This window comes from Mya arenaria, chromosome 10, assembly GCF_026914265.1.
Source record: "Mya arenaria isolate MELC-2E11 chromosome 10, ASM2691426v1".
Taxonomy (NCBI): Eukaryota; Metazoa; Mollusca; class Bivalvia; order Myida; family Myidae; genus Mya; species Mya arenaria.
In genome coordinates, this window is record NC_069131.1 from 24,522,549 (window position 1) to 24,550,095 (window position 27,547).

The 27,547-nt window shown below is 39.0% G+C and overlaps 1 protein-coding gene across 1 annotated transcript; it reads left to right on the top strand.

Moving 5' to 3' along the window:
• Positions 1 to 1,735: 1,735 nt before the first annotated feature.
• On the top strand, positions 1,736 to 25,605 carry LOC128204493 (uncharacterized). The gene is made up of 10 exons (XM_052905906.1): positions 1,736 to 1,983; positions 2,530 to 2,655; positions 4,114 to 4,284; positions 4,640 to 4,900; positions 5,517 to 5,776; positions 6,996 to 7,645; positions 11,551 to 12,539; positions 18,414 to 18,584; positions 19,830 to 20,071; positions 25,007 to 25,605. Exons 1-10 carry the CDS (start codon positions 1,793 to 1,795, stop codon positions 25,258 to 25,260), a joined length of 3,315 nt encoding a protein of 1,104 aa, XP_052761866.1. The 5' UTR covers positions 1,736 to 1,792; the 3' UTR covers positions 25,261 to 25,605.
• The last annotated feature ends 1,942 nt before the right edge of the window (positions 25,606 to 27,547 follow it).

The following is a 27,547-nucleotide window of genomic DNA, read 5'->3' on the forward strand; positions in this document are numbered from 1 at the left end:
AGATCTGTGTTTAAAATAGTGAAATACCCTTACAGATAATCAACAAAATTGATTTTAAATAGTTAACAATCAGAAAGAAACATAAAAAATGTACTTATCAATGTAGCTATGTGGACCCGGGCAGAATCTTTCAACAATAGAATATTTACACTATATTAAAGACCATTGATACCCTGTACTGTTTCAGATCAACAAGATGACAGTTGTTTATTCAAAGCAATTTAACAAGAATTGTATCGGGCAAGGCCTCCAGTCCCGAAGTGTCTCAAGCCAAACACTGTACCATCTGTTAAATGGGGTACAAAAAGCTGTTTCATGTACATAAACATAAGCATTAGATCCAATAGTTTATAGTCAACTGGTGACAACAAGCACTGATGAATTCACATCGGCACTTATACAAGAAGATAATAGTGTGATTGAAAGGCTACAAAAAGAGCTGGCTGACACGATAGTTAAAAAAGAAAATCTCGATCAGCAACACTGTTTGCTGCATCTTCAGGTAGATATCGTACCCCAAGATAATTCTATTTTGGTGTAATATTACTGGTCACAAAGACCCGACAAGCAAATGGGGTATGAACATCATGAGCCTGGTATCTCTATATTCTGGTCGTTCATGAACAAAATTATATTATTATGGATGTTTATATTCATTTATAAACGTGTACATGTATGCATTTTTGGCATGTTTGCAACACGTTTTTTTCTTAATTTGTTATCTTATATATGGTATTTGTACATGGACATAAGAATAATGCACTTCATAGAATCTGTATTCAATAAACATGGTTTCACTTAATGTGTTTTGTTTTCCTTTTTTCTTCGGACATTACACCCATCATCTTTTTGAACTGAAACAAAAACGGATTAAACATAGCACATAGTGTATGGTGATAGTAATAAGCAATAACTCTGGATAAATCCGTTGCTATAACTATGGTAAAGCATTCACTGAATTATCCTGACCATCAGACTAATCCAGGTAATTTGAGAATTCCCAGGTATGTATATTGATAAGCAATCTGGCTTATGTGGTCAAAGTGTGAAAAGCTGCTGATTACATAATTCATCAGAGATAAAGAGGGTTAAACTGAATATGAACAGGCACGGGATGACCAACGTTTGTATTTGTGTATCAATGGTTTGCAATTTACAGGTCAGATCAGTATACTAAACAATAAAGGAAACTCAACACAAAGTTATATATCTTGGATGTAGCTATCACTATAGTATTTGAAACCTTTATCAATCGATTTTATCCACAACATTATTGTTATCTTTCACATTATTGTCAATAAAACTAAAATCCAAATGTGGTGAAATCCAAATCACGGTGGCCATAAGATGCTGGTGCTAATCCTTCCACCATGAATGGCTGTGTATGCTATTAGGGAAGCAGCGAGACAGCTTACTTAAAATGATAGTAAGCCCCACTATGAGATAAACATGCTTATTAATTAGGCAATATTAAGAAGGGCCAAATAGTTATAGTTATAACAAATATGGATATGTTGTAGTTGTGGGAATTAGCCCATTATAAAAATATAATACAAAATAGCGCGCAAAGGCTTCTGAGTGAGAGAATAATGGCGGGCATAGACTACCGTAGAATGAAGAAAATAGGGAATAATGGCGCGTAGTGGCTACTGTAGAGTTTAGCAATGGGGAAAATTCCTCGATATCACTGAACTTTGCGGTGTGTCAGCGTTTCGGTCGGGAGTAAACGATTCAAGCGAGCACATACATGCGGAGGTAATGATCGTGTGAGTGTTGATAAACTACAAGAGCAATGAATTTCCGTGGGTCGGATTTGCTGACAATTGTTTGTTTAGTATTTAGTTTTAGCTCTAATGCAGAATCCTTTGATATAGATGAGTTCTCTCGACGGATTTCAGCATTTGTTGAGTCTGGATTACGTTGTCATGACAACCCGGGTCTGGCAATATCTGTAGTAAGAAATGGGGAAACTATTTTTTCAAGGTAAATATATGTTTTAAGTTTTCAACACACATGACATATGTTATAGCTACATAGGTTTTAGTTAAGTCGATACTTCTGTTTGTTGAAACATTTTGGTGAAATAATTTATTAAATTTATAAAGACGTCTGACATGCGCAGATGAAAATACTACCTTTTAATGACTTGCTCATTAATAAGTGTTATAGCAAAACGTAATGTTTTCATAAAAGTGAAAATTCTATTTTCATATATTTTGCGTTTGTATTGAAGATATTCATAAGATCACTGGATATAACCAGTTCAAGTTGTTCATTACCATAAGATATGTGATACGAATCATGAAAAACAACCTTATCACACATATGAGGGTGGACATAGTTTATATAAACTTTGCAATATTTACCATAAATTAAATAATTTGCCTTAAAGACAAAGCATTCAATGACAAAGGTTTAACTTTGAATGTCAAACATAAGATAGCTATACTTTATTTAAAAATCTTTACAAATTTCTGAAGTGTGACAATGTACCTAAAGTATGTATGTAAATCTATTGTTTACCCTCAGGGGTTTTGGAGTGAAAAGCTTGACCGATCCTGGAGCGGTCACGAACCAGACGCTGTTCGGTATTGCCTCACTGTCAAAGGCCTTTGCTGCAACACTGCTCCTGGCCCAGATACAAGAAGATGAAAAGTGAGTTTACCAGCAGATAGGAGTTTTATTTCATTCGAGTTGTTGCTTTGGCCAGTATTTTCGACCAGTCTACCACCAAAATATGGTCCCTTTTAGGACTGATAAATATGGACAAGTCTATGGAACCTTCTTCAAATAATTGGACATATCTCCTTCCAGCTGATCCCCAGAATATCACGACATGTTGTAGACCCAAACATACTTTTATTCCATACCGTACCTGTTACTTTCCCGTCTCAAATATTGCCTGATTTTAGTATGACATAAGGTAACCGGATTTTTTTCCATATTACACAACATGATTTTGATTCCGTATTACACGGTATCCTAGTGCGCATGCGCACATTTACTTGCGCATACTATTCGAAATAAAGTGGACACATGTCGTTGGATTTAAACGCTTTTTTAAGAAAAGTATTGCTAGCTTTATTTTAAACATATTTTATGGTATAAAACAAAGGAAATGATATGTTTGTTGGTTAATCTGTGGGCTTTAATAACTTCTCGTTGCTTGTGTTAAAATGCATCGAACTCGACCTTCGATCTCGTGTTATATGTACTTTACGTAGGCAACTCGAAGTGACACAAACCCACAGATAAACCGACTAACATGGTTTTCCCAATTTATTAAGTAGCGGTCCTTCTTTCGATGGTAATACTGTAAATACAACCATTATTACTTTTGTTCTGATATGACGTCATTTTACCCAACTTAGTCGAAAACTCGCATATACAAGAACTTATCACCATTTCCTTAATTATTTTCCCATAGGCGATGGGTTCCATTCGTATGTCCAATTTCGCGTTTGGTTCATTAACAATATCACCAAAGCCATTGAAATATTAAACTAAAGTCGCATCCATTATGAAGCATTTTATTGATTGTAGACACTTTTACTTGACCTACGCAATACAAGATCCGTATCAAAGGTGTATTGTTATATTCAAATGGGTTCCTCGGTTGTTTTTTATCGGGCTGTGTGGAAATAGCATAGCACAAACGATCACTTAATAATACAATGGAAACCACAGGGACAAGTTCAGTTCCGAGACACGTAACGATAAGTCTGCTTAGAGAAACATTATACTTGTTGATGTAATAGTAAGATGACATGAAGTAACATTTTAATGATTAAGAGTGGCCGGCGTAAGTATAACTAACGAGTCTTTCTTAATCATTAAAATATTACTTCAGGTCATTTAACTGACTTAGAATACTACCTCATTGACTTAAACATTCTCAACGCAAACTCTGACGCAGGGGATGTGTATTGGAAATTCTTAATGGTTAAGCCTTGTACTTTATAATAATGATTTCCTTTCTGCAATTTCATTGGCTGAAAATGTAGTTTGTATTCTAAGGGCACTTAACCCCATACCTTTGTAATTTATGCAAGTTACAACATGTGAAAATGACTTTATCAACAAAATCATAATATTTTGTTCCTTTTAAAATAGCTTAAGTCTGTCAACTCAAGTGAGGACCGTTCTAAATGACACAGAGGTGTTCGCGGACTATCTGCGGTCCCACTATGCCACGTTGGAAGACCTGTTGGCCCACAGAATTGGAGTTCCCTCAAACAACAACATTCGCTTTAATACCAACGTCACCAGGAAGAATCTGTACAAGTATGTTTCACCATTTATAGTTTACAAATAGTTTGACTGAACTTGTTCTAAAACATTTTTAGTTTACAAATAAGTTGAATCAATTTTATAACATTTGACTAGTGTTGGCATTTCGTTTGCGAAAAAGTTCATGTGATCAAAAATCTGGAGGCGAACGTTTCATACAAAGTTTTGGTGTCCGCTTAATTTGCTCATGTGTTCTTTGGTCCGATTCGTGTAGTAAATTGATTAACCCTAAAAATCAAGAAAAATAATTTCGATACATTTCATTTATATTTGCACAGCATCGGTTTCAATACCACGTGGAAGTGATGCAATTAAGAGTATACATTTGAAACATACGATTAACTTTCAGACGCCTTAAGTACCTTTCACCAAAGAGCGGCTTTAGAACGTCCTTCACCTACAGCAACCTTATGTACGGTCTCGTGACCTACATATCAGAGGTCATTGGCGGAAAATCCTGGGAGGAACTCGTTACCGAGAAATTGCTCCGCCCACTTGATATGACGTCAACAACTTTTATGACAACAGCTGATTTTGATGACCTCGACCTTGCGCAGGGATATGTGGACTACTTTGGAAAGCTGTATCCGGTGCCAGTTGACTTTACCAAGTATGATGTGTTCTATAATTATTTTACATAAATTAAAAGAGCCAAACGCAGTAGCCAAACTTTTAACGAACATTCTGTTTAAGCTGCACTCTCACAGGTTGAACTTTATGGCAACTGAATTTTTTTGTCTTGGAACGAGCCAATTTTTGCGAAAATCCATGGAAACCGGTTATATAAGACTGCTGACAAAAAAATGGATCACAGATTTTAATATTTAAGTTCATAAATCGATGTTTTATGCATTTTTCTTAAACCGTTAATAACAGTTTAAGCCATAAAACATTAATTTTCGAAAGGAAATATGAAAATCTGCGATCTGATCCCTTGTCAGCAATCTTATATCATTTGTTTGTAGATATTTACGCAAAAAAAATCTCTTTCCAAGACAAAAAATAAAAAATGTTGAAAAAATGGTTAATCTGTGAGAGTGCAGCTTTAAAAGGCACAAAGCTTAACAGACATCACTGTTCGGTGCATGATGAAACATGGTACATAGTAATGCATTACGTATAATGTAATATCAGAAATCTATAAATATTTTGGATGCTATATAAGTACAATAGCCTTCGTGATCTACTCGTTATCATTTACAAACATGTATTTGGTCAATTTACAGGAGCTGGGCGGAGCTTTGTGGCTCTGGGTGTATCATTAGCAACGCCAATGATATGGCAGAATGGATGAAATTTCACCTTCGTGGTGGAAGAAACGCCCAGAGCAAGCGCGTGATTGACACCGATATCCTGGAGCATGCGCACGAGCCACAAAACAGCATATCTTACTCGTCAACAGATAAATACTACAAGAAACCTATATTGCCTGCGACCCTCTCGACTCCGAATTATGGGCTTGGTTGGAAAGTCGGTCACTACAGAGGTAAGATAAGTTGTACATGAGGACTGTATACGACGCCTCTTTTCTGTTAGTTTCGTAAAGAGTCAATATTGCATATAAATTATTTTACTAGTTTTTTTAATGATGATTAATTTATTAATGAAATATTTCCTTCAGTGTGGTGTAAATTTCTTTCAGCTTAAAGTACATCATACCTTAAAACTATAGGCCCATTTGTGTGTGTGTTTTATGTCCGCTTTCAGAAGGTTAAAGTTCCAGTTAGCCAGTATGGTTAAGTTATGTAAACTTGTCGAAATGCATGTATATCCAAATCACTTCATTTTCCTTTCTGCGATGTTTTAAACCCCTGTATGATAAAAAATGCATTTATCGCAATAACACACATGCAAGAAACCTGAGAGATTAAATTGGAGATTTTTCGCTGACTGCAGTGATAAATTTTCATTTGAAAATGCTTGCGTCAAATTTATTTTATATAAAGGAGCTTCATTCTCTTCATTTATTTCTCCAGTCTGAAACCGCAAAAATAGTCCGAAATTAAGCAACTGCCCAGTTCTACCCAACTGATCTACCGCATTAGCATTTAGAATACAACCTATTTTTTTAATCAAATTGAAAATGCAAATAGGCAATCATTAAGTACCCGACTTAATCATTAAGAATTTCACCTTTCGCGGAAGTTAAAAGGTCCGCCGACTGCCACTCATCCATACACAGTCCCTGCGTCAAATTTTGCGTTATCAGTGTATCAGCCAATGAGGTTGTACCAATGGAATCACTAATTCGACTAATTCGACTACAGACTCACTATGTAATAGTTAGATGGCCTGAAATAATTTCTTAATGAATAAGAAGGGCTCGTTCGATTCTCCGCCCATTCGTTTCATTAAGAATTTACTTCATGTAATCTAACTATTACATAGTGAGTGTGTAGTTGAATTAGTGATTCCATTGGTATTTCCCATACATTTCTGTTTAATTAAGCATCGTTTGGACCCCGAGGTTTCATCAAACATTATCTGAGACTCTGTCATAGTTACAGACTTTTTTCTGTAATTATTCAACACTGAAACATACTGGGCCTTCTATACGTGGTGGTAAAGAGGCCTACAGGAACTCGTTATGTATACCTTTAATCGTAAATATATATGAATATACACACTGGCCAGAAAAGAGACACTTTGTTTTTGACATCTTTGGCATCCAAAGCATTAATAATGATATGCTTGGTATATTTCAGGATGGAAAACCTCGTTGCATACGGGATCTACATTTGGTTACCGATCAATGACGTCATTATTCCCAGATCAGGACTTTGGTGTGTTTACTGTATTCACTGGAGATGATCCGAGCTATATATTCAGGACTAATCTGATTCTATACACCGCTGATTTATTGTTTGGGGTCGACCCCTGGCTTAATGCAAGCACCATTTGCACGTTTCCTGAGCCTTGGAAAAGTAGTTCCAAAAGTAGTTCTTCTCCACCGCGCAAGAATATAAAGCCTAACCGAGATTTGGACCTTTACTGTGGGGTTTACAGTAACGAGGCGTATGGAAATGTTGAGATCTACAAAAATGAGACTGAAAATGTTCTCATGGGTCGTTATGGATTCGCAGTTGTTGCCCTGTACCCGAAAAGTAGTGCGGACTACTTCTACGCCGAGGGACGAGAGCTCATAAAGCACGTTAAAGACTTCAGTACTTTCAAATTTCAATCAACATCGAGTAAAATTACTCAGCTCATTATTCCAAGCTTCGAGACTAAAGACCCACCTGTGTTTAAACTCGTTCCCAATTCAAGAAGGAAACGAAACAGTTTAACAAATAGCTCTATAAAAGTAACATTCAGCGGAGTGCTGTTCATTGTTTTACTTACTGCTGCTTTGTTGTAGAATGTGTATATATTAATCTGTTTTTACAAAAGTATTATCTAAAAATACCGATGGGTTTATGTAAAACTAAGTAAAAGTTCCAAAAAGAATTTATAAATGTCGAAAACAATTAATTTGAAAGAAATTTAGTTTAGTTTAACCATATTATTTTACGATTGTGAAACAAGTTATTACAACATTATATTAATCACTCTCGTTGGCACGATTTTACGCGAGAGTGTGGTCTTGTGTTGTGGGGGAAACCGGAGAACCCGGAGAAAACCCACTTGTCCGGCTTGGTGACCACAAACCAAACATTTGAAAGAAATCAGCGAAAAACATGGTATTTCTACCATATGAGACTGTAGATATAGAAGAACACATTAAATATGTTAGCATTCACAAATCATTTAATATGTTTGTCATTTCTCATGTTCATGCTTTTAAATACAGGGTAACAATCTTGTTTGCAATAATTAACATTTCCATAAATGCATTGTTTAGTGAGTAGTTAAAGGTTTATCACTCAAAATTTATGTTTGTTATACATGTGTATGTATTGATTTAGAATAAGAGTGTCACATTATTAACAACGTTCAATAACTGGCTTTGGATATAAGTAAAAATCGTTGTTATGTATCATGTTCTAATCTTCTCATGAAGAAATATTCTTATTATTTGTTGGAGTGTATAAACGCTTAGCATAGAGTAACAGGGATACCAAGAGAGAAGATTTATTTTATTTGTTTTCCAAAACAATGACCCATGACCATGTATCCCACATTTAAGACCTGCTGTAGTGGCATGAAATGACCTTGAATTGTATTTATATTGAAGTTTGCATGTATCACCCTATATAGTTCAATCTATATAATACTATTAAGTGGTTAACTCTGTCTTATAGCTTTTTTTCTAATGGTAATGACAATGATTCCACTTCGATATTAATTCAACATCATTCCGCAGAAATATCACAAGTTATTAAATGTTACCTCTGGGGCATTAACAAGTGTTTTTGAGTTGTAAAAGTGGTTTGCGAATAATGGCGCACAGAGGCTACCGTAGAAAACAGAAGTGAGAGAATAATGGCGCGCAGAGGCTACCGTATAATCTAGAAGTCAGGGAGAAATGACGCACAGAGGATACCGTACATTCCAGTAGTGAGGGAATAATGGCACGCAGAGGTTACCATACAATCCAGTAGTGAAGGAATAATGGCACGCAGAGGCTACCGTACAATCTAGAAGTCAGGGAATAATGGCGCGTAGAGGCTACCGTACAATCTAGAAGTCAGAGAATAATGGCGCGCAGAGGCTACCGTACAATCTAGAAGTCAGGGGATAATGGCGCGCAGAGGCTACCGTACAATCTAGAAGTCAGGGGATAATGGCACGCAGAGGCTACCGTACAATCTAGAAGTCAGGGAATAATGGCGCGCAGAGGCTACCGTACAATCTAGAAGTCAGAGAATAATGGCGCGTAGAGGCTACCGTACAATCTAGAAGTTAGAGAATAATGGCGCGCAAAGGCTACCGTACAATCTAGAAGTCAGGGGATAATGGCGCGCAGAGGCTACCGTACAATCTAGAAGTAAGGGGATATTGGCACGCAGAGGATACCGTACAATTTAGAAGTCAGGGAATAATGGCGCGCAGAGGCTACCGTACAATCTAGAAGTCAGGGAATAATGGCGCGCAGAGGCTACCGTACAATCTTGAAGTCAGGGAATAATGGCGCGCAGAGGCTACCGTACAATCTAGAAGTCAGGGAATAATGGCGCGCAGAGGATACCGTACAATCTAGAAGTCAGGGAAAGTGGCGCGCAGAGGCTACCGTAGAATCCAGTAGTTAAATATAATGGCGCACAGGGGCTATCGTACAATCCAGTAGTTAGATATAATGGCGCGCAGGGGCTTCCGTACAATCTAGTAGTGAGATATAATGATCCGCAGAGGCTACGGCACTACGCTGGCGGATCCATGGTCTTGTGGTTAACACTTTTGACTATCAATCCAGGGGTCGCAGGTTCGATTCCCCGTCGTATCACTAAAAATACTAATCGTCTTCCGGGAAGGACGTTCAATTGGGGTCCCGTGTGACATCGCTATACACTGGTGCACGTTAAAGAACCAGGTTAGGTCTAACAAGGATTACATTCTGTCTGTGCACTATGCTCCAAAAACCTAAAATGGCTAACAATCTCAACGGAGCACTCGCCGAATGGGCATGATCCGAGCTCGTGTATAAATAAGCTTACACAACCACCGTACTATGTAGCTGTGGTTGAATAATGGTGCGCAGAGGCTACCGTACAATCCAGAAGTGAGACATAATGGCGCGCAGAGGCTACCGTACAATCCAGTCATGAGATATAATGGCGCGCAGAGTCTACCGTTCAATCCAGTAGTGAGATATAATGGCGCGCAGAGGCTACCGTACAATCCAGTCATGAGATATAATGGCGCGCAGAGGCTACCGTACAATCCAGTCATGAGATATAATGGCGCGCAGAGGCTACCGTACAATCCAGTCATGAGATATAATGGCGCGCAGAGGCTACCGTACAATCCAGTAATGAGATATAATGGCGCCCAGAGGCTACCGTGCAATCCAGTCGTGAGATATAATGGCGCGCAGGGGCTACTGTACAATCCAGTCGTGAGATATAATGGCGCGCAGAGGCTACTGTACAATCCAGTCGTGAGATATAATGGCGCGCAGAGGCTACCGTACAATCCAGTCGTGAGATATAATGGCGCGCAGGGGCCACCGTACAATCCAGTCGTGAGATATAATGGCGCGCAGGGGCTACCGTACAATCCAGTCATGAGATATAATGGCGCGTAGGGGCCACCGTACAATCCAGTCGTGAGATATAATGGCGCACAGAGGCCACCGTACAATCCAGTAGTGAGATATAATGGCGCGCAGGGGCCACCGTACAATCCAGTAGTGAGATATAATGGCGCGCTGGGGCCACCGTACAATCCAGAAGTGATGGCGCAGGGGCCACCGTACAATCCAGTCGTGAGATATAATGGCGCGCAGGGGCTACCGTACAATCCAGTCGTGAGATATAATGGCGCGCAGAGGCCACCGTACAATCCAGTCATGAGATATAATGGCGCGCAGAGGCTACCGTACAATCCAGTCGTGAGATATAATGGCGCGCAGAGGCTACCGTACAATCCAGTAGTGAGATATAATGGCGCGCAGAGGATACCGTACAATCCAGTAGTGAGATATAATGGCGCGCAGAGGCTACCGTACAATCTAGAAGTAAGGGGATATTGGCACGCAGAGGATATCGTACAATCTAGAAGTCAGGGAATAATGGCGCGCAGAGGCTACCGTACAATCTTGAAGTCAGGGAAGAATGGCGCACAGAGGCTACCGTTCAATCTAGAAGTCAGGGAATAATGGCGCGCAGAGGATACCGTACAATCTAGAAGTCAGGGAAAGTGGCGCGCAGAGGCTACCGTAGAATCCAGTAGTTAAATATAATGGCGCACAGGGGCTATCGTACAATCCAGTAGTTAGATATAATGGCGCGCAGGGGCTTCCGTACAATCTAGTAGTGAGATATAATGATCCGCAGAGGCTACGGCACTACGCTGGCGGATCCATGGTCTTGTGGTTAACACTTTTGACTATCAATCCAGGGGTCGCAGGTTCGATTCCCCGTCGTATCACTAAAAATACTAATCGTCTTCCGGGAAGTACGTTCAATTGGGGTCCCGTGTGACATCGCTATACACTGGTGCACGTTAAAGAACCAGGTTAGGTCTAACAAGGATTACATTCTGTCTGTGCACTATGCTCCAAAAACCTAAAATGGCTAACAATCTCAACGGAGCACTCGCCGAATGGGCATGATCCGAGCTCGTGTATAAATAAGCTTACACAACCACCGTACTATGTAGCTGTGGTTGAATAATGGTGCGCAGAGGCTACCGTACAATCCAGAAGTGAGACATAATGGCGCGCAGAGGCTACCGTACAATCCAGTCATGAGACATAATGGCGCGCAGAGGCTACCGTACAATCCAGTCATGAGATATAATGGCGCGCAGAGGCTACCGTACAATCCAGTCATGAGATATAATGGCGCGCAGAGGCTACCGTACAATCCAGTCATGAAATATAATGGCGCGCAGAGGCTACCGTACAATCCAGTCATGAGAGATAATGGCCCGCAGAGGCTACCGTACAATCCAGTCATGAGAGATAATGGCGCCCAGAGGCTACCGTACAATCCAGTCGTGAGATATAATGGCGCGCAGGGGCTACCGTACAATCCAGTCGTGAGATATAATGGCGCGCAGAGGCTACCGTACAATCCAGTCGTGAGATATAATGGCGCGCAGAGGCTACCGTACAATCCAGTCGTGAGATATAATGGCGCGCAGGGGCCACCGTACAATCCAGTCGTGAGATATAATGGCGCGCAGGGGCTACCGTACAATCCAGTCATGAGATATAATGGCGCGCAGGGGCCACCGTACAATCCAGTCGTGAGATATAATGGCGCGCAGAGGCCACCGTACAATCCAGTAGTGAGATATAATGGCGCGCAGGGGCCACCGTACAATCCAGTAGTGAGATATAATGGCGCGCTGGGGCCACCGTACAATCCAGAAGTGATGGCGCAGGGGCAACCGTACAATCAAGTAGTGGGATATAATGGCGCGCAGGGGCTACCGTACAATCCAGTCGTGAGATATAATGGCGCGCAGAGGCCACCGTACAATCCAGTCATGAGATATAATGGCTCGCATGGGCTACCGTACAATCCAGTCATGAGATATAATGGCGCGCAGAGGTTACCGTACAATCCAGTAGTGAGATATAATGGCGCGCAGAGGCCACCGTACAATCCAGTCATGAGATATAATGGCGCGCAGGGGCTACCGTACAATCCAGTAGTGAGATATAATGGCGCGCAGAGGCTACCGTACAATCCAGTAGTGAGATATAATGGCGCGCAGGGGCTACCGTACAATCCAGTAGTGAGATATAATGGCGCGCAGGGGCGACCGTACAATCCAGTAGTGAGATATAATGGCGCGCAGGGGCTACCGTACAATCTAGTAGTGAGATATAATGGCGCGCAGGGGCCACCGTACAATCCAGTCATGAGATATAATGGCGCGCAGAGGCTACCGTACAATCAAGTCGTGAGATATAATGGGGCACAGAGGCCACCGTACAATCCAGTCGTGAGATATAATGGCGCGCAGGGGCCACCGTACAATCCAGTAGTGAGATATAATGGCGCGCAGAGGCCACCGTACAATCCAGTCGTGAGATATAATGGCGTGCAGAGGCTACCGTACAATCCAGTCGTGAGATTTAAATGGCGCGCAGAGGCTACAGTACAATCCAGTCGTGAGATATAATGGCACACAGGGGCTACCGTACAATCCAGTCGTGAGATATAATGGCGCGCAGGGGCTACCGTACAATCCAGTAGTGAGATATAATGGCGCGCAGAGGCTACCGTACAATCCAGTCATGATATATAATGGTGCGCAGAGGTTACCGTACTATCCAGTAGTGAGATATAATGGCGCGCAGAGGCTACCGTACAATCCAGTAGTGAGATATAATGGCGCGCAGGGGCCACCGTACAATCCAGTAGTGAGATATAATGGCGCGCAGAGGCCACCGTACAATCCAGTCGTGAGATATAATGGCGTGCAGAGGCTACCGTACAATCCAGTCGTGAGATTTAAATGGCGCGCAGAGGCTACCGTACAATCCAGTCGTGAGATATAATGGCACACAGGGGCTACCGTACAATCCAGTCGTGAGATATAATGGCACACAGGGGCTACCGTACAATCCAGTCGTGAGATATAATGGCGCGCAGAGGCTACCGTACAATCCAGTAGTGAGATATAATGGCGCGCAGAGGCTACCGTACAATCCAGTCATGATATATAATGGTGCGCAGGGGCTACCGTACTATCCAGTAGTGAGATATAATGGCGCGCAGAGGCTACCGTACAATCCAGAAGTGCGATATAATGGCGCGCAGGGGCTACCGTACAATCCAGAAGTGCGATATAATGGCGCGCAGAGGCTACCGTACAATCCAGAAGTGCGATATAATGGCGCGCAGGGGCTACCGTACAATCCACAAGTGCGATATAATGGCGCGCAGAGGCTACCGTACAAAGTAGTTATTAAGGAATAATGGCGCGCAGAGGCTACCATACAATCCAGAAGTGCGATATAATGGCGCACAGAGGCTACCGTACAAAGTAGTTATTAAGGAATAATGGCGCGCAGAGGCTACCGTACAATCCAGAAGTGCGATATAATGGCGCGCAGAGGCTACCGTACAATCCAGAAGTGCGATATAATGGCTCGCAGAGGCTACCGTACAAAGTAGTTATTAAGGAATAATGGCGCGCAGAGGCTACCGTAGATATTTCTTAGTTTCTCTGAACTGTGCGGTAAGTTTTCGAGCTACTTGTTTGTTTTATAACGTCTCAAGCGAATACGTAATAGATGTGTTTTGGGTGACTGTTGATAAACTACAAGAACTATGAATCTTAGTGGGTCAGTTTTGCTGATAATAGTGTGTTTAAGCTTTAATGCGGAATGCTTTGATGCAGATGATTTCTCTAGACGGATTTCAGAATTTGTTGAGACTGGATTACGTTGTCATGACAACCCGGGTCTGGCGAATCTGTTGTAAGGAATGGGAGAACTATATTTTCAAGGTAAAGTTAAGTTAACCTAAGATAAATGATACATGCTATAGCTACGTAGGTACTAAATAGAAACTATCTTAATTGAATCATTTTGGTTTAATCATTTATTCAATGTACAACTGTTGAAGTCGTTTACCGATCATGTTTTTGTCTTGTTGAATATTGCTGTAGTAATCGCTCTGCATTTGCAGTGGGCAATAACCCGTTTAATGACTAAAATTGGTTTAAATATGTTATAATAACATGAAATATGTTTTGTTACGTAGATGTGTGTGTTTTTCTTATAAATGACAAGTTTATATAGCATGCGAGTGCGAGAAGAGTTTATTGAAATGATGTTCTTATTCGTATAAATGTCATATAGATACAGTCGAACCCTGTTTGCTCGAAATCGCTTGGCTCGAACTAGATGTTAAGGACCGATTTTTTTTATACTATAGGTTAGCATTCCCACTTGGCTCGAATTTTCCGATGCTCGAGTTATTTTCGCCGATCCCTGGGAGTTCGAGCCAACGGGGTCCGACTTTAAATCAGTTTCAATTTGCCAAATACGAAACTTTCAACGTCAAATGTTTGACCTTGAATGTCAGATTTTTTTTATATTGTTTTTACAATTCTTCTGAAATGTGTCAACACAATTCAAGTATACATATACATGCATACATTTTAATCCTCAGGCCCCAATTTCTCGAAACTTCTTAAGCTTAACAGGCTTAAGTCGCTTATTTCAATTTGCCAAAAGACATACTGAAAACGGATTTTGAAAAATGGTTTATTCTGATAATCATACAGATTATTCCTACATAATTTCTAAAAATTCTTGAACAAGTAAATAGAACAACAAAAATAGTGAGATTAGCTTAATCCTGTTATAAGGGACTTAAGAAGTTTCGAGAAATTGGGGCCAGGGGTTTTGGAGTGAAAAGCTTGACCGATCCTGGAGCGGTCACGAACCAGGCGCTGTTCGGTATTGCCTCTCTATCAAAGGCCTTTGCTGCAACTCTGCTTCTGGCTCAGATACAAGAAGATAAAAAGTGAGTTTGCCAGCAGATAGAAGGGTTTTTTTTACCTTCGAGTTGTTGCTTTGGCCAGTATTTTCGACCAATCTATCACTAAAATATGGTCCTTTTCAGGACTGATAAATACAGGCAACATAATCGAGCGTTCTTCAAATGATCTTCTTTCAGCTGATCCCCCACTCGTTCTTGTAATGGACCCATTAATATCCTATACATCACGTGTTGGCCCATCTAGTTGCATGGGGTCGTATCTTAAACAGCCAATCATTAGCTTGGCTTCTGGTATACTACTTTCTAAATAATACATATATGGAAATTATTTAATACTGATAACAAGATTGTAACCGTGTATTTAATAGCAGAAAAAGCAAAAATGTTAAATGATTTGCTGTGGTCTACTATAGCCTCATACGGTAGACATACCATGTTTTATTCTCATTTCCATCAAATTAAACTCGGTATCCTTCATAAGAACCATTGTTTTCGATATTTGTTCATCCTTTTGGGCATATTAAAACAATTGTATTAAATGTGTTAAATCTTAGTTGGGAGTCAAAGTGCATCTTTAATCTTTATTAGGAAACGCTATACATACGGAATTAACAGAATTGGTTGGAGAAGTCAATCGTGTAAATATTAATAACAGCCTCAACATATTGTAACACAATAGTAAAGTTCAACGTAGGAATAATGTGTCTTTCATTTAATATAAAAATGTTATTATTAGTAATGGCTTTGAACAAATATTACATTAAAATATTGTTACTGCTCCGCAAGCATATTGTATAAAACTCGTTCAATTCAAGAGTTGGCTGATGTGTTGTTGTTGTTTTTAAATATTTCATAAAATCCTCTTTATTTCTCTAAGCGATCGTTGTTATATCAGCTCGTGCGATCATACTCGTACGTTAATTTGCACCATTTACATAACTGTTGTTCAATTAGTGATTAATGGCATAAGACAATTACGCGTTTGTTTAATCAAAAATATTAACAAAGCAAGTGCATTAAACCACAGTTACTTGGAATCTGGGCTGCATTTTTGGCCAGTCGAGCTACCTGATTCGAGCGATTGGTCCCTAGGGTGATCTCTTGGACTGAGAATCATAAAAATGTGTTTTAGTACTTCATGGTACACATAATAAACAAGTAATCCACGTTTAGTCGTATATTTATAAATATTAAATATTTTAAAATTTCATACAATCTTTATCATTCACAAGTTATGAAGGTTACTGATTTCGGATTGAGACAGATGTATGGAAACGAGCTCAGATCTACAAGATTGTTTCGATAAAACAACTGCATACTTGCATAAGTTAAAGTCACATTCTATGGAACATGTTATCAATTGAAACACCAAATGCCATGTGCTATAAATGCGGGGCATTCACAATATACAAGTTTCCAATCAGACGGCCCTGTACTTTGGATTGCATATTTTAGTATTGCAGCTCATCGGTGTATAAATACAATTGGCCAGTATACAGTTTGTGAATGTTTTTTTAAAGATACGATGCAATATCAAATTTACAAATGTAGTTAAGACTAGAGAAATGAAACCATATCCAATAGTCAGAGCTGTGGGACCACTCTAGATGTCATTCATCGCAGGTTTCGCGGCACTTTGGGTAGAAAATTGCTTCTTTGGTGAATATCCCGTCAACCGATGGGAATAAAACTCCCCCTTTGGCTTTCGAAATTTTGTTTAAGTCACACTAGGGGATGTGACGGATGTGACGGGGTCAAGCCATAATGCAGCCAGTATAGGGCGCGGGCAGACCTTCATAAACTCAACAACAACACAACAGTTTGTGAATTCGGAAACGCTATACAGTTAGCCTATACTTAACCTTTATTCTTAAACTCTATATATATTTCATGAATTGGTAAGGAAACTTAAAGTCAGACATGTAAATATCAACATCAGCCTCAACCTATTGCTACAAACTTGTAAAGTTCGACTTAGGAATAATTTATCTTTCATGTAATAAAACAAATATTATTTTTAGTAATGGTTTTGAACAATTATTACACCAAGTAACTATATGTAGCCTTCATTCTCTTGTCACATAAACCAGGCTAAATTTAAAAGTTTACTGCTGTTGTTTTTGTAAATATTTTATAAAATCCACTATCTCTAAACGACCGATCTGACATCAGCTCGTGCAATTTAACGAAAACAAAATGAACTATAGTTTAAACAGCGGCATATGAGGTAACTTATTTGAACCAGGGGCGTAGCTTGACGAAAATAAATGTGTAGGCCACTTTCTTGGGGTGTCTCCCCCCCCCCCCCTCGATTTTTATTTTAGCTATGTTGTGGTTGGTGCATTTTGTTGTAAAAACATTAATGAGAACAACAATATCAATCTTTTTTTACCTTTAATTAAATTTATATAAAGGCGCATTTGTCGGGATTTCAAATTTCCATAACCCCCAATGCCTTTATTGCAGATTTAGCAATTTTATTAATTCGATTTTCTGAAAAATGTGTAGGCCGCTACACGGCCTAAAGGAAGCTACGCCCCTGTGAACGACGTCACATACCTTTTACGACAATATGCGTCGTTGTTGTGCCATCAGAAGTATTCTGAAGGTATTTCCTAAATTATACACTAGCGGATTAATAAGGGGTGGGGCGCACCCGGCGCGCAACCGCTCTAAAATCATCTAAGTTTACTTTTTATTTCAATATGGAAGAAAAAAGTAATAATATACACTTAAAGGCACCATTTCTGACTACAGATTGTTAAACATTGCTTGAAGGAGTAACCCAAAACTCTCATGCAAACATTTAATGCCATATAGATTTGGTTCTGAGGGAGGGGCGCATGTCAAAAGGCTGCGTCCCTAAGTAACGCCGCCTCTAAAGTAAATTCCTAGATCAGCCCCTTTTATGTATATCTTGAGTTTTAAAATCGTATACATCATATCCCTATATAGCAGGAGAAGATTCCATATTCATTTAGAATATCTTTATAATAATTATGTATTGTATGCAAGTCCACAAGAACTAAATAATCGTTTATCAACTGTTAACAGCCTAAGCCTGTCAACTCAAGTGAGGACCGTTCTAAATGACACAGAGGTGTTCGCGGATTATCTGCGGTCCCGCTACGCTACACTAGAAGACCTCTTGGCGCACAGAATTGGAGTTCCATCAAACGACAACATTCGATTTAATACCAACGTCACCAGGAAGAACCTGTACAAGTATGTTTCACCACTTATAGTTTATGCACCAGTCATTTGTAACAACGGCCCCCAGGTCCGGGGAATAGCGGGGACTTTGTCTTTCGGTCCAGCCAAGCCCGGGCAAAATCTCCACCCTGCGGGGACGAACTAATGGTAAACCCCCCGCCAAATGCCCCCGCACCCAAGGGACCCTAGAGAATGCCAATTTCTCGTTATATATGGCTTGAAGACAAAACCACCGCAGTCACCCGGCACTGCGGGGCCACCAGGAAGGTAAAAACACGGCCAATTTCCCCGGCTATCGCCGGTATACCCCCTGACCTTGGTGGGCCGTGGTTACAATTGACTGGTGCATTACAAATACATGAAGTTGACTGAAAAAGTTTTAAAACATTTGATAAATGGTGCGAAGTTTGTGTGATCCAAATTCGCGTTAAAACATGAGTATCTGGAGGAAAAAATGTTATCAATAATTTATACATGCGGAACTACTCGGCCATTTTTATCGAAAACAACCTCGGATGTGTAAGAACGGTTAACATACTCGGAATTCGGCATGTTTAAGTCCGCTGCAAGTAGATTTAATTTAGTAGTTACACTTAATAAGACTTAGCTCTTGAGAATCTTAATTCTGTTTGCAAAAATACACTTCACTGGCAATCAATTTAAACTCAGATCAATAAATACCAGCTAAAACAACAATTAATTAATGACATAATTCAAAAAATTACGAACTACTTTTACTGGTGTACCGGCGTACATCGGAGTTTGTTTTCGATCAAAATGACCAAGGAGGTCCGAATGTAATTTATGGTATGCTTAGAAAATTGCTAACAGCCTACTTGGCTCCATACGTAGTGATTTCTCTTGTTCCTGGCATAATATATAACGAATAGTAACGATAACCCATAATGTAAGGACAGGGGAAGGAACTCCAGACTATCGTATATAAAATAAATCGTTTTGGTATTGTAGTTTTTGTCTGCACAACCTTGATTTCACTAACATTGAGGAATTATGTGATGTACATTGTCTTATTTTAGTCCTATATGAAATCGTTCACGAAATATTTTGTTTCGTATATAATGCACATGTCAAGTATTTGGTATTGGCCACCTTAACAATTTCTGTACATATCATTTTACATCTTTTTGTTCCTGGCTAAAGGCACGTATGTACTGCCAATATTGCCAATCAAACTTGCTATAAAAGCTATAAACATTACACTAAAATCAACATTGGAAACGTTTAATCAATTTTCAGACGCCTTAAGTACCTTTCACCAAAGAGCGGCTTTAGAACGTCCTTCACCTACAGCAACCTTATGTACGGTCTCGCGACCTACATATCAGAGGTCATTGGCGGAAAATCCTGGGAGGAACTCGTTACCGAGAAATTGCTGCGCCCACATTTACTACTACAGCTGATTTTGGTGACCTCGACCTTGCGCAGGGATATGTGGACTACTTTGGCAAGCTTTATCCAGTGCCAGTTGAGTTTAACAAGTGTGTTACATTGAGTATTTAAAACACGATTTACTAATATGTTGTGTTGCAAAAAAAAATTGAACCATTTATAAGTAGTAAAAAAAAAATATGTTTGTTTCCAGTTTCACGACCTACCCTATTTTTTGCCCCGACACTAAACCCTTTTATTGCCTTAAGATTAATTTTTAAATTTGTTTGATTTTAGTCAATTAAACTTTAAAAATCAAGTTTTTTTAGCCTTAACAATACCAGCGATGCTAATATTGAGTGTGTCGATATTCTACAGCATTTAAATCTATAGGTTTGGTAACAAAAAATATCAAGGGAAAAAATGGCTTATGAAAAATATTACAGAGTTTTTTTTCGACCTTTCTGTCCTATTTCTTTTGGGTATGAAACCGGTAACAAACATATACTTGTTTTAGGCCTTAATAGATATATAGCTTTTAGATTATATACATTAATTAAATATGTTTATTGTACTTTCGAATGTGTGCAGCACCTCCAAATGTTTATCAATCTAAAGGAGCAAATCTGATTATGTACATGGAATAAGTTTTTTGTCAACATGTTTGTCAAAATTATTTAAAAGAAAAAGACGATTAACGATACTCAATGGACATAACATGCAACGTAAAATCAAGAACAAGCATCCGTCTATGAATTAATAATCATACACTGGTCCACTGGCTGGTGATTTTTAAAATCGTCCGAATTTATGTTTTATTTCAATATAGGAGAAAAAAAAGTTACAAAATATGCACAATAAAGCACCATTTCGGACTATAAATTGTTAAATTTTCTTGAGTGAGTACCCCCACCCCCTTACCAACACTTTAAACCAAATAAATTTCGGTTCGGCAGGGCGCAGGTCTGAAGTTAACGCGCCTAAGCTACGCCCCTCCTAACTTTGAATCCTGGTTCCGCCCTTGCACATGCCGTTTCGTTTGTATAATGTAAACTTCAAATAATGAAGACATGCGCGTTGGATGCGTACATGACAATCATAATGTTACTTCTTCATATCACTCACATGCAGTTATTCATATGTTTTTGCATTCAGCATTTATGATAATATTTTGAAAAGCAAACAAGTATAGCATTCCTTACACACAATGGACCGATTGTTCAGATATTGGTTAAAGCTGCTCTCTGACAGGTTGACCGATTTGACATTTTTTTATTTTTTTAGGCTCAGAATCAGCTGTTTTTGGCATTATTGCTTTGAATGCAGTGATATAAGATAACTCGCAATAGAACAGATCTGAATTGTTTTAAAGCTTCCAAAACATCATAAGAAACGCCTTTAGCCATAAAAAAAAACAATTTCGAACGTCCACATTAACAACTGCGATCTGATCTTAAAAAAAATGTCAGCAGTCTGAAATCACCCGTTTCCAAACATTTACGCACAATTAGGCTCATTCCAAGACAAAAAAAAAATAAAAAAAAATGTCAAAGTGGTTAATCTGTGAGAGTGCAGCTTTAAAGTTAAGAGTGTGATAAATGATATTGTTGTGAATCATGTTATGTTATGCTCGTATATTAAACAAAAACAAGTACATGTACAGCTAAAACAATGAAAGATCATTGAAGCGAAGATATTATTTTGCGTTCGGACTTTTACATCATGTTTTCTTACTTGTACATCGTGCTTCATTGCATCATGATTTCGATATTCGAGCAACTGCATTGCCATTCGGAACTCCTCGGCCATTTTAGCGAAAACAACATTCGGAACTCCTCGGCCATTTTATCGAAAACAACCTCGGATGTATGCAGGTACATCAGTTGAAGTAGTTCGTAAAATTTTGAATTATATCATTAATTAAATGTAGTGTTTTAGAGTTGTATTTATTGATCTAAGTTTAATTTGATTGCCATTAAATTGTATTATTGCAAACATAATTAAGAATCCCAAGAGTAATGTCACAAAGTTTAACTGCTAAATAAATTACTACGCGATCTACTTGCAGCGGACTTAAACGTACCACTTTTTGAGTATGTAAACCGTCCAAATACATCCGAGGTTGTTTTTGAAAAAAAATGGCCGAGGAGTTCCGAATGCTGCATTGCTAGCTTTGTAAAATGTTAATTTCTTAATCTCGGATATAATCGTCTTTAAGTCTCGCTATATTTATGGCTTACTTCATGACTCACTTATGTTACTAGCTTAGTTTTCCACACTGGTACCGGATTTTCAAACTCAATCATTTTTTTAAAAAATTAAAAAAAACTTATAATTCCTTACTAAAAATTATAATACCGAATATGTGAAAAATATTGAAAAATATTTTGTTTTTTAAATATGCACTTTGTACTGCAAATTTCTTCGGGCTAATGTGGAGCGTTCGGAAGATAGATATCATATCCTTAAATACCGATGGCTGTTAATCTGCAGAAGTTCTTTTGAACTGAGTAATAAGATGATTACGTGACCCGGGTAGAGAAACGTTCAATACCATGTTAGTATATAATACAGTACAAAGTGCATATTTAAAAAAAATCAATATTTTTTCACCTATTCGGTATTATAATTTTTAGTAAGGAATTATAAGATTTTTTTTTATTTAAAAAAAAAAAATGATTAAGTTTGAAAATCCGGTGCCAGTGGTTTTCCAATACTCAACTGAAAACACAAATGTCAGCATGTGTACCAAACAGCCTAGCATATATCGCAATACGTCATAATTTTCTGATTTCATTACACCAGGTGGCACTAACCTTACAATGTCAGTAATTTCCGTCCTAAAAAAGGTTTAAGCAATAGGTTTGTAACAACTCCGGCAAGCTTCGGGATAGATATTTGTCGTATAAAGGCCGAGGTGTTCTGTTTGTCGTATTATGTCGATAGTTTCCATCTATTTCCGTAAAACTTTCCGAACGTTTAAAAAACGGAGCTGTTTTGAGTGCTGCTTCTTGGCTTGATACATAGTGCTTGCTTAATTAATTCTACCTTTCGGAATGATTAATCGATTGAATTATTTTACGCGAATATAAACACACAAACTTAAGAATAAACTGAATTGAACAAGGATACAATAAAGCGAGCTGTACATGAACGAAAGTCAGATGCACAAGTCGGAATGCAAGATGAACAAGTCAGAATGGAATATGTACAAGTCAGAAAGCATTATATATCTTTTGCTTCAATGCCCTTCCATATAACACAGTTGTCTCCAATCGTATTAGGATCATAAGCGTATTCTTGAAACTTCCAGAACAATACAGATTGAAAGTTACCAATGATGACGTAAAATAACGTTTGTTACCTTGACAAAATTCTGGACAATTAGCCCAATATCGCATTTGTTTGCCATTTCACAAACAAAAGCAAAATGACTAATCTATGCAACGATCACATAACATGTATATTTTTTAATTATTAAAAATAATCGAGAAAATTTCGAGCAATTTAATTGGTTATTCTGCAGACACTGGGGAGAACTTTGTGGAGCAGGGTGTATCCTTAGCAACGCCAACGATATGGCAGAATGGATGAAGTTCCATCTTCGTGGTGGGAGAAACGCTCAGGGCAAGCGCATTATTGTCACAGATATCTTGGAGCATGCGCACGAGCCACAAAACAGCATGTTATATTAGTCGTACTCGTCAAGAGGTCCGCCCGGTTAGCTCAGTCGGTAGAGCGTTGGACTGTTAATCGGACAACCCGGGTTCGATTCCCGGGCGGACCAGGTCACTTCTGTTGTGATTGGTTATGAAATCCCTTCTACGACCATTCGCACTGTACCACTGCCCCTGGCATGTACAGAAGTTGTCAGTTCCTTGCAGAAGTGAAGGCACCTAGTACTGGTTCACCGCCCAGGATAGGTGTGCGGTGGTTGAACTGTCACTCTGGGACCCTTCAATGTGCTCACGCCGGGATCCGGAGTATAAACTACTAACACCACCACTCGTCAACAGATGAATACTACAGAAAACCTATGCTGCCTGTGACCCTGTCGACACCAAATTATGGACTTGGTTGGGAGGTTGGCGACTATAGGGGTATCCATAATTGCTTATCAAAAGTCGCATCCCTTCTGTGCAGGTTTTTGTTTTATAATCTCTATAGTATTCCTTCTATTACATCAGGGCACGCAATGCATTTACAACAGGTGGGGGCAAGATTCATAAGGGATGGGAGAAACGCATTCCTCAGTAAAGTCTTGGCTCTGTTGGTGGTTTCGTCCTATGGCGGGTTACAAAGAAACCATTCTCCCGTCCCAGTATGTTCCGGTGATGTCACTTTATCAAAGCACACAGCTAATAGAGGGTCATCACATCCCGTTTATTCTTGCTGTTTATAATGGTTTATATGCATATGTGTATATGGGCTAGAGGCCTTCATGCAATAAATGTTAGAATTTGAAATTGTTAATGATAACTCAGAGCAAGACGACGGAAAATATATATGAACCAAGTTAATTACATTGTGTTGAACAGAATTAGTATTATGTGTATGCGCATGCAGTGTGTTATACCAAGTGATAAATAACGTCATAAATGCTACTTCGGAAGGCTATATTTTGCTTCGAATGTTGACTTAAAACAGAGACAACTTTTCTTTTTCTAACCAATTAAAATGGAACAAATGGCTGTCTATGCCGCTTAAAGAGCCCCGCCTTCGTTTTATTACCGAAGTTTGATTAGGTGATTAGTTTCCTCAAACAATTCGACAAACCTGTTACCAAAATAATGTTTAAACGGTGTTTAAACATGCTGCACTATATTTAATTTACAATGGTAAATCAATAGTCCGAGTGGCATTTATGACGAGGTGTCACGTGGTATAATCACACTTTTATGGCTTTAGTTGTTCTCTAGTTTATTGATGGAAGTGAAAGAAACGGTCGTAAATTAATTTCAGCTTAAAGCAAGACGTATATCTAACTAGAAATCCATTTTTTACACACCAAAAATATTGATTTGAATATGCTTGGTATATTTCAGGATGGAAAACCTTATGGCATACGGGAACTACATTTGGTTACCGAGCAATATTGTCACTATTCCCAGATCAGGACTTTGGTGTGCTTACTGCTTTCACTGGAGATTATCCAAGTTTCATGTTTCGGACAAATTTGAATATGTACACCGCCGATTTAATGCTAGGAGTCGACCCCTGGCTAAACGCTAGCACTATTTGCACGTTTCCTGAGCCTTGGAAAAGTAGTGTCAAAAGTAGTTCTTCTCCACCGCGGTAGGATATCAAGCCAAACAGAGATATAGACCCTTACTGTGGAGTTTACAGTAACGAAGCGTATGGAAATATTGAGATCTACAAATATAAGTCTGAAAATGTTCTTATGGGTCGCTATGGATTCGCACTTGTTGCCTTGTACCCGAAAAGTATTGCGGACTATTTCTACGCTGAAGGCAGAGAGTTTATAAAGCATTCCGAAGACTTCAGTGTTTTCAAATTTGTATCCAAATCGGGTGAAATAACTGAGCTTATTATTCCAAGCTTCGAAACAAAAGACCCACCTGTGTTTAAACGAAACAGTTTAACAAATAGCTGCATAACAGTAACAACAAGCAAATTGAATTGATATCCCCCGCCTGATTGGGCTAAGTCAAGGAATGAAAATCAATTGTTGATGAAATATATATATATATATATATATATATATATATATATATATATATAAGTTTGATTGCAACTGTTTGAAATAAAAAGAATATTGTATATATATAACATTTAGAATTGACCAAGAAATCTAGTTTATGACTCCATGCTACCCAGTTCCAAACTAATCTAAGATTTCATCAAGGCAAACATTCTGATCAAGTTTCATGAAGATTGGTCCAGATAAATGCAAAAAAAAACAGCCTCTATAGAGTGTCTAAAAGGTTTTTTTTTTAATATTTGACTCAGTGACCTCATTTTTGACCCCACATGACCTACTAGTTTCAAACTATTCCAAGATTTCATCGAGGCATTCTGATTAAGTTTCATGGACAATAGAGCAGATGTAGAACGAAGCTCATTAATTTATGCACAAAATACGGTGTAGCAAACCTGCTATAATTAAAAGGAAATAAAAGTGTAGCTAACACGTTATTAAAGACTTTTCGAAGGAAACACTCTCATATTGTCTGCACCTTTTATAAACGACGGAAGTAAACAAGAAATGTTTGTCAAACATTATGCCCCCTGAGCGCCCTGTTGTCAGGAATATTTGAATAATTGAATGAAATATGCATGGACCGAAATAACAGCTGGTTTGTCATTGACATTGGTTACCATTGAGGCAGTTTTAAGATTATGACCATTCATCGTGTGAGGATATTAGAATGTACAGTTTTTAATCATTTTCAGATGATGACATATTTTCAGATAAACTTGTATCCTCTTAACGGCAGAGAATAAGTAAATATGACGTAAATTGACCAATATGAGCTGGGACCTTGACCTTTGATTCTATGACCTCAAAATCAACAGAGGCCATATACTGCCCCCACCCCCAAACCTAAATGTCAAGTTTGAGGGCCATGAGTGCAGGCATTGTCGAGTAATCACAGGGACAAGCTTTTTGCGTTCAAGGTCACTGTGACCTTGACCTTTGACCCGATGACCAATAAAATCAATAGGGGTCATCTACTAGTCAGGCCCAACCTCCAAGTCAAGATTGAGGGTCATAGGTGCAGTAATTGTCAAGTAATCACTCAGACATCCTTTTCGCATTCAATGTCACTGTGACTTTGACCTTCGATCCGACCCCTAAAAACAATAGGGGTCATCTACTGGTCAGGCCCAGCCTCCATGTCAAGTCTGATCCCCATAGGTCCAGGCATTGTTGAGTAATCACTCGGACAAGCTTTGACAAACTTTTTCGCGTTATTGTTCACTATGACCATACCAACATGTGCAAAGCAATATGCCCCCTCTTCTTCGAAGGGGGGCATAAAAATCACCTTGACCTCCACACGAGGATCCACAGCCCATGTATTGCACAGTATTGTGTCACCTTGACCTCAAAGATCCACTTACTGCATACACGTAGCTGTATCAGTCACCCTGACCTCCATGACCAATGCCATGTACAGTTTTATCAAGCACCTCGACCAACATGACCAATGTCATGTACAGTTTTATCAAGCACCTCAACCATCATGTCCAATGTCATGTACAGTTTTATCAAGCACATTGACCATCATGACCAATGTCATGTACAGTTTTATCAAGCACCCCTACCATCATGACCAATGTCATGTACAGGTTTATCATGCACCTCGACTATCATGACCAATGCCATGTACAGGTTTATCAAGCACCTCCACCATCATGACCAATATCAATTAAGTTATAATGGAGTATGGTTATAATTTCCAAAAATTACTATTTTTGTGTTTAACGTACTTAATTGGTCAACCCTTGGCTCCATTTAGTCTTTCCCTTGTCTTACTCTTGTACAAAGTGCACTTCTGGTGAACTAAGAGTGCACAAGAAGTGCACTTACTTTCAAGTTTGGTCTTAACAGTAGTGTAAAT

Bases quoted from the DNA above. Each gene is read 5' to 3' on its own strand.
- LOC128204493 (XM_052905906.1), top strand. From the start codon at position 1,793: ATGAATTTCCGTGGGTCGGATTTGCTGACAATTGTTTGTTTAGTATTT. The intron at 18,585-19,829 runs GTATGTTTCACC...ATCAATTTTCAG, and splicing joins ACCAGGAAGAACCTGTACAA to ACGCCTTAAGTACCTTTCAC. The intron at 20,072-25,006 runs GTGTGTTACATT...GGTATATTTCAG, and splicing joins GTGCCAGTTGAGTTTAACAA to GATGGAAAACCTTATGGCAT.